Here is an 8966-nt window from a genome sequence, read left to right as displayed (position 1 = left end):
TCACCATTTAGTAAATATCTTATTTAATGTATGTAATTTATACATATCTGTAAGCAACCCACCCTAGATTTATCTCTTGTGTTTGAGGCTGTTTTACATTTCGGCCACTTTGTGCTGTACATTATGGAGGGAATTCAAGTGCCGGCAAATCCCTTTCCCCGGCCAAATTTGCGCAACAATAGCCGCTCTGTATGGCAGCCTGATTTTGCACCCAGGTGTCCGCTGCCCCGTAGGGTGGCAAGCACTTTTGCAGAAATCTGGCATTAACCGGCCAGGTGAAGGGAACAAGATGGGGTGCCGTTGCCGGCATTTAAACGCCACAGCAACTGCACTTCGCACTCTTCACTGGCAATTGAATTCCCCCCTATGACTCAACATGTTACTTGCCCAAAAAGTGGAGAGAGATAAAGTACCAGCCAATCAGAGCCTATCTGCCATGTTACAGTCTGTGTTGAAAAATGGCACTTAGGGCCTGATTGGTTGGTACTTTGGGGTCTATTTACTAAGCCTTGGAAGTAGATAAAGTGGATGGAGATAAAGAACCAGCCAATCAGCTCCTAACTGTCATTTTTCAAACACAGCCTGTGACATGGCAGTTAGGAGCTGATTGGCTGCTACTTTATCTCCATCCACTATATCTCTGTTCAAGGCTTAGTAAATAGATCCCTTATCTCTCTCCACTCTATCACTTACCAAGACTTACTACATATCAATCTCTCTCTCTCTCTCTCTCTCTCTCTCTCTCTCTCTCTCTCTTTCTTCTCCTTTTCTTTCAGATTCAGGAATCTGTATCATTAAGCAGCTGCATCTGTAATAGGTTCAGTACACAGGCACCATATCAAATATTTCTAAAGGTGCCAATAGGCTTAGCTGTCATTTATTGTCAAACTCGCAAATACAACATTAATATTGTCCCAATACCATTACATCAGTAATATGTTACATAACAAATTTGAATGCAATAAATAACAAGAAAGCATTATATAAATCTGCTGTCACACCTGTGTTTTGGAAGCAGTGTTTTTGTAAGTAAAATTTATTTGTGTCAGTAAAGTCTACAAGTTCTGTGCATTACTAGATACTTCCAAAGCGTCTGATCCTCACAGCAGATAATAAAGCTGCTGAAATCTAGATCCATTGAAATGGATGTTACACTTTATCCATTCATAGATGAGCTGGGAATAGCTATTTATGTACCAAAGCAGCATTTAAAAACTTCCAAAAATGCTCTGTAACTTTTGTTAGCAGCAGAATTACTGCTTCTAAAATGCAGGTATGACACCAACCTTCTACAGTATGCAGGTAATACATTAATTAATATGTGATTTGTTCATTAATAATTTATAAATACACATCGGTAAGAAAGATAAGAACACTATAACAAAGTGTCAGATTTTAAATATTAAAATATTACTAATAAAATATGTTCTTTAATACATTACACCATTGACGTTTATTTTGTGTCATTAAAGTGCCACGTGGATGGGTATAGTGAAGCAAAAACATTCATTACAATTTGAAATTTTCCACATTTTGTTGAATCAGTTGAAAAAAATTATAGTTGTGAAATGGTGAATTCTATAACTAAAACTTTATTATACACATTTTCATCAAGTTAAAATTTTTTTGCTTGCAGAATGTATTTCAAATATCTATTTTTGTTTGAACCAGTTGCAAAAATGTGTAATTGATTTTGGCAGGGCCGGATTAAGGGCTACATGGGCCTGGAACTGAAAATATTCAAGGGCCTATTGTGAGAAATGGGGAGGTGTGATCAGTGCTGTGTGGGTGTGGCCAGAGCCATGTGGGAGTGTACACCCCCTACTCTGTCAGCTCCAGTGTCTCCCTAAATATGTATAAATATAAAAAATGGCATAATTTTGTGAGAAATTAGAAATAGAATCTTAATAGTTATGATTTATGGCTGACCATGTGGTCAGCTACTGGCTAGTGATCATCATGTTGTCATGATGATGGGCCTATTTTTATGAGGAGGCCTGGAGCTGTAGCTCCATCCGCCCCATTGTTAATCTGGCCCTGGATTTTGGATAAAGAAACACTAATTGTAGATTTGCTTATCTCTAGCAGTTAAACTTTATGGGGGCCTATTTACAAAAGGAGAGAGAATTGACTGCATAGGAAAGGAAAGAGTTAAACATCCTGTGAGGGGTGGACCTAGCTGTGAGGAAAGTACAGCCTTTGGAAAAAGGGGAGGGGTAATATATATAGGGAATGCTAAGCCAGCTTGATCTCTCTTGCTGCTGAATTGCCTTCCCGCCCTCCCGCCCTGTTGGTAGAGGTTCTGGCACGGAGTGCCTTGGCGTTGAATTGTTGGCTGGTTTTATCGTTGGCTATTTATTGGCGGAAAAGAACGGCAGGTTGTAGTTTGTATTGTTAGCTGTAGTGATTTACAGTTTGGTGTGGTTTAGGTGCACTCACCTCCATCGACTTTTAGGGCCGCTCGACTACCCTTCCGGGGGCAGCGGCAGGCACCCATCAGGGTGGGTAGTCATTGTGGGGGTTGAGTTGGGCACCTATTACCGATTTTATAGTTTGTATTTAAATTAGGATAGTTTTGAATTTTAACGTTTTTAAGGTTAGCGTCAGTTCAATAGAGCCGTTCTTTTTTCTGCCACCATTGCCGGCTGATTCGGCATGTTAACAAAATTTTCATTTACAGGTTTGCTTATGGTTAGGGTACAATAAATAGCTAGCAATTTTTCTGCCAAATTCAAGTCTCCGTGTCATTATTTCTGGGTATTTGATGTATATGAATGCTTTACTTTGAATGAAGGGGTCCACCGAGTATCATTAGGATTTTTAGTAAATTTGCAGGATAACCCCCAAAAACACCTTCAGGGAATATCTGCAAATGTAAATTATCCCTAGAATGTATCCTGGAGGAAATACATACATATTCCCAGCGGATGGGATGCCGGCTGTCAATGGTGGTCATTCCGAGTTGATCGCTCGCTAGCAGTTTTTAGCAGCCGTGCAAACGCTATGCCGCCTCCCACTGGGAGTGTATTTTAGCTTAGCAGAAGTGCGAACGAAAGGATCGCAGAGCGGCTACAAAGTTTTTTCGTGCAGTTTCAGAGAGGCTCAATACTTACTCAGTATTTGTGATCACTTCAGACCATTAAGTTCCTGATTTGATGTCACAAACACGCCCTGCGTTCGCCCAGCCACGCCTGCATTTTTTCTGCCACGCCTGAGTTTTTCCGAACACTCCCTGAAAACGGTCAGTTGACACCCAGAAACGCCCACTTCATGTCAATCACTCTGCGGCAGCCAGTGCGACTGAAAAGCATCGCTAGACCCTGTGTAAAACAACATCGTTCGTTGTAATAGGACGTTGCGCGTGTGCCACATGTGCAGAAGTGCATTTTTTTTGCCTCATCGCTGCACAGCGAACTAATGCAGCTAGCGATCAACTCAGAATGACCACTTATATCCTGTAAGCTGCATCCGCCCTGCTGTAATTTCGAAAGCAGTAACAGCCCACATAGGTTGGCTAACACCATTGTAATCTATGGCTGCTTACAGCAAAAGTTACCAGGAGAGGGATCCATAGGATTCCTCCCTGGCAGTGGCTGCTTACGCATGTTTGGAGTGCTGACCTTGCATGCGGAGTAGTGCGACCACCTCCCAAACAAGCAAGTAAAGTGATATCATTAGCAATCACTTTACTTTTACACATTGCAGAGATAGGATTCTATTGGGTATATATTTATTCTTATCTAGCAACCAACTTTTTAAGACCCCAACCTTTGGCTCTACATTCCATAAGGTAAATAAAAATGCATATTGTCCAGTCGATGATTAGTATGTTCTGCAGACAATGTTAGTCATTATTTTCTGTAGTCTTATAGTTCAGAAATAATGTAAATTTATTATCTCTGCAGCACTATCTGATAAATGTTTTGCAGGGGTAAGGGTGGTTTAAAAGTCTGGACACATGACACCAAAGAGCTCTAGCTCACAAGTTGTTATTATTATTATTATTATTATTATTATTAATTTATTTATTTCTGTGGTTCTACCACAATGCCCAGCACTTTACAGAGTATATTGATTCACTGACATCTCAATCCCTGTCCCATTGGAGCATATGGGCGGTATTCACATTATATATCACGCTCAATCACCTTTCTAAAGTGATCCCTGTTATCGCGCATATCGTGCCCATAGTAATCAGGTTTAGCTGCGTAAAGGTTTAGGAGCCCTCGCTATCTCGAGGGTAGCAAGCTGAAATGATTATACCACACCCGTCAGCAGAAATAGAATGGGTGTGGAAGGGAGTGAAAAGAATTGAATACCGCCCTTTAAATCTAAATTCCCTACCCAATGGTGCCAAGACACTGTGGGTACTACTACTAAGTGCCTGGACCAGTCTAAGAGTCAGGTCTGCCATGACCCTAAATTAATCTAGGTTTATGACCACGCCCCCACCACCTCTCGAAGCAGCCATGCCCCTTGAGAATTGAGCCCCATGTCCATATTATGGTATCCCACACACATTAGGGTCAAGTCTTTGGATGGCAGCAGGGAAGTAGTGAGTGATTTGATCTCTATTACTATAAATAGAGGTTATGAAATAAGACATTCATTTCCCTTTAAAGCAGTAATATTGCACTTCCACTTGAGAATTTATATTCATTTTCTGTCAGGTACTTAGAGAGTTTTTCTAGAACCCGTGTATTAGGGCAAATATCAGAACCATTATAATATACTTTATATCAGTCTTAACCAGATGAGAAAAAGGTTGTTTCAGTTGTTACTACAAGGCATATTATACTAAAAGTGAGGCCCACATATAAAACAATTATTTTCAAGAGTGCAGTACCGCCATATCACCTACAGGTGTCACTGCTGTTGTCTGCGGAATATATATAGCTGTTGGCTGTAAGAAAATGCTGAAATGTAAAATCAGTATATTAGAATACTTAGAATTGTGCATTGTGTTAATACACTTATAAACACTAGTAATGCCAGTGGTCTGATACCCAGAAGCCGGGGATTGGCAGCAGCTCATCATTTATAGCTAGCACCAGCAATTGCTAATTCCCTAATGTTAAATCTGGTTACACAGCTATAGTCAGGAGGCTGATGGCAGGTCACGCTGGGGACACACTGCTCTGCTGATCAGCAGCATTAACCCCATCAGCAGTGATCGTAAAAGTGTGTGCCCAGCTTATACATCAAAGATTATGGGCTAAGGGGGTCATTCCGAGTTGTTCGCTCTGTATTTTTTTCTCGCAACGGAGCGATTAGTCGCTAATGCGCATGCGCAATGTCCGCAGTGCGACTGCGCCAAGTAAATTTGCTATGCAGTTAGGTATTTTACTCACGGCATTACGAGGTTTTTTCTACGTTCTGGTGATCGGAATGTGATTGACAGGAAGTGGGTGTTTCTGGGCGGAAATTGGCCGTTTTATGGGAGTGTGTGAAAAAACGCTACCGTTTCTGGGAAAAACGCGGTAGTGGCTGGAGAAACGGAGGAGTGTCTGGGCGAACGCTGGGTGTGTTTGTGACGTCAAACCAGGAACGACAAGCACTGAACTGATCGCAGATGCCGAGTAAGTGTGGAGCTACTCAGAAACTGCTAAGAAGTGTCTATTCACAATTCTGCTAATCTTTCGTTCGCAATTTTGATAAGCTAAGATTCACTCCCAGTAGGCGGCGGCTTAGCGTGTGCAAAGCTGCTAAAAGCAGCTTGCGAGCGAACAACTCGGAATGACCCCCTAAATGTAATAACCTGCGAGCTGCCGGAGGGGACTCTGTTCCTCATTCAGGTTGGATCGCAACTAGCCGTCCAACCGCAAAAATTACTAAGATGATGCGGGCGCCCTGCAATAAATGCAAACGCCTCTGCCTCTGTGGGACGGGAGGGCAGCGCTCCGTTTCCTAGGCGGAGAACGTCACACGCACCTGCTCCGATCAGAAAGATGGCAGCGGCCCTCCTGCCATCGCAGCCAGGTTGCGTTGGCATTAGGCATCTACAAAATCTGCGATCACACTGAAATTGCAGTGCAACCACAATTTCAACATGGTCGCGGCGGTGGGTAGCATGTTGGGCAGCCTTGCCCTGCGATGGGCGGCCCCCAGCATGCGATCAAAAGGATTGCAAACTCTGCTAAAAAGCAGTATTTCAGTCCTTACTGAATAGGGTCCTTTGTGCGAGTCTGACTGTTTTTTTTAAAGTACCAATCATTTTCAAACTTGGTTTTGCCTTGTAAATGATTGCTGCTTTAAAAATGGGCACACTTGCACAAACACCGGCACCTCCGGCAACTCGCAGGCGCTTACATTTAGCCCCAAATATGACACTGACTGAACGAGGTTTGGCAGCCACCTAATCTGCTAATCTGACAACCATTCAATCCAAGGCAACGCTTACCTGCACAATGGTCAGAATTATCCTTTTTCTGTTTTTTTTTTTTGTTTGTTTTTTAAGCTTAATGAAATGACATCACTATCATGGGCTATTATGTTATTGCTTAGTCAGCATTGTTCCTGTGTTAGGAATCTAGCCTGCATGTATGGACAAGTGTTAGCAAGATACGCAGAGGGATGGATATTGGCCCTAAAGCTCCGGGGGGTCAAACAGGCATGACCCTCCTGCGGAAACAGTTGCAGGTAATGCATCTTAAGAGGTTGAGGCTAAAATGGAAAAGGGAGCCGTAGTTGAAGAGAAGATTGTAGTAGGTCCTCACAGAGAGATTGCCGCTGTTGTCTGCATATTTCATGGCTGTGAGGGGAGTGTAGAGAGGGTTGGTCTGATAGCGTAAGGCTGGCTGCTCCATTCCTATCACCTTCACCGTGGCCTGCGGGTAATTAGGAATACAGCATGTAAATACAAATAAGGCTTTTAAGAGCATCTGTATTATCATCTGGCCCCATACACTAGACCACAGGTTCTCAAACTCGGTCCTGAGGACCCCACATGGTTCATGTTTTGCAGGTCACCTGTAGATTTTTAAAATGTGACAGTTGGTCATACACAGTGCAGCTGACGGGTGACATGGAAAACATGAGCTGTGTGGGGTCCTGAGGACCGAGTTTGAGAACCACTGCACTAGACCGATAATGCCCGATTTCAGCCCAATTCGGGCATTCTGCCCGATATATTGGGTGAAATTGGGCATTTCCGGTTTGCTTTTCCCCCGATCAGATGCGTTGTTCCCGTGTGCATCGGATCGGATCCCCCTAGATCCGACATATCACGAGTGCTGCACTCGTTATATATGTCGAAAGATACATTGTATGCACACAAAAAAAAAAACTGCATACAATATATCTAATACTATCCTACTAACGGGGAGGCTGCCAGGAGGTTGGAGGAAATCTTGTATGACATGACGGACCGTCATGTCGTATAAGTGTATGGGGCCCTTTATTGTCATTGTCCTGGGAGCCAGAAAAAGGCAATGAGCTCATATAATGGTCGGTTCTTCACCCACAATCACAGCAGAATAATGTTCACAGTGTAAATGTTGACAGTCCATGTTAGGGTTACGGTTAGGCTGAAGTGAGGATGTGATGGACAGAGAAGTATTCGTGCTGCCATTTTCACGATTCTGGCCTCAAATATACATGGGGCTGGATTAAGGTTTGTATGGTTACCAGGGCAACTAACTTGTGGGTGCCACTACCAATACAAATATCAGTATGATATGTCAGCGATGTTATTAAAAAGTGTAATGTGTAAATACTCCCAGCACCACAAATGTGTTATATACACTGTAGTGCCCCCAACCCACTATATGCTGTAGTGCCCCCCACACTGGTGATTATACATGTGTGTGGGGGGCTCTCTAATACATGGGGGCCCCTGGGTGATGGGTTTCAGTGTATAGACAGACAATGTCTAGGTCGATCCTATATTTTCGACATGCATTAGATCGACACTGACAAAAGGCGACCTATGAAAGGTCGACAGGTTCAAATGGTCCATATGGCAATGGTCGATACACATATGGTTGACACATGTTGACGCAACTTTTTAAGGATTTTTTTACATCTTTTTCATATTTTACTATCCACATGGACTACGATTGGAAATAGTAACCTGTGACAAACGCAGCGAGGCACCTTGGCCGCTCGCCATGCAAGGTGACGCGGTACACTAATTTGGGTTCTCTGCGCTCTTATGGTGAGAAGGACACAAACAAAAATTATTGTGTCAAACTTTTTTGTGTTGATCATATGTGTTGTACCTGTCGACCTTTTCCTGTGTCGACCTTTCATAGGTCGACCTTTTGTCCATGTTAGTGTCGACCTAATGCATGTTGACCATATGGGGTTGACCTAATGACTGTGGACCTAGACATTGTAGATCTTCTATACCACTGGGGTGACCACCCCAGCTGCTCTTTAACTAATCCAGCTCTGAATATACAGCATGTTAGAAGGGTGGTCTTCAGTTTGCCGACTGTCGGGATCCCGGCGCACAGTATACCGGCGCTGGAATCCCGACAGCCGGCATACCAACACTTTTTCTCCCTCTTGGGGTTCCACGACCCCCCTGGAGGGAGAATAGATGGCGTGGCGCGCGTAGCGTGCCTACGTGCCTGCAGTGTGGCGATCGCAGGGAGCCCGCAAGGGGCTCATTTGCGCTCACCCAGCTGTCGGTATGCCGGCGGTCGGGATTCCGGCGCCGGTATGCTGGCCGCTGGGAGCCCGGCCGCCGACATACCCTACTACACCCTGTTAGAAAATACTGCTATCAAATAAATGGGATTAAATAATATAAATCTTTTAAAAAATATGGGTAATAAAAATACATACAATTCCTGTGTTGCTTCTGTGAGGTTTGGAGGAAGGTGTATAGAGAAGAGACTGTGCAGGGCGTAGTAACAAGAGCTCACACTTACAGTACCTCCAGCTGTCCTGATGTCGGCAGCGAATCGTGTCAGTGCGCCTCCAGCCCAGACCCACTTCATGACAAAGGTGGGTGCGATGCA

General features: G+C 43.6%; 1 protein-coding gene across 1 annotated transcript in view; it reads right to left on the bottom strand.

Annotated features, from left to right (window-relative positions):
- Positions 1 to 843: 843 nt before the first annotated feature.
- The window catches only part of RDH8 (retinol dehydrogenase 8), a 32869-nt gene continuing 24746 nt past the window's right edge, over positions 844 to 8966 (bottom strand). Inside the window, exon 7 of the mRNA XM_063931488.1 lies at positions 844 to 6827. Within this exon, the coding sequence (XP_063787558.1) occupies positions 6603 to 6827 (225 nt within the window). The 3' untranslated portion in view covers positions 844 to 6602. The remainder of the gene's footprint in view (positions 6828 to 8966) is intronic.

This window comes from Pseudophryne corroboree, chromosome 6 (assembly GCF_028390025.1).
Source record: "Pseudophryne corroboree isolate aPseCor3 chromosome 6, aPseCor3.hap2, whole genome shotgun sequence".
NCBI classification, from domain to species: Eukaryota; Metazoa; Chordata; class Amphibia; order Anura; family Myobatrachidae; genus Pseudophryne; species Pseudophryne corroboree.
Note: the sequence above shows the minus strand (reverse complement) of the source record. Positions and strands in the feature narration are given on the sequence as shown.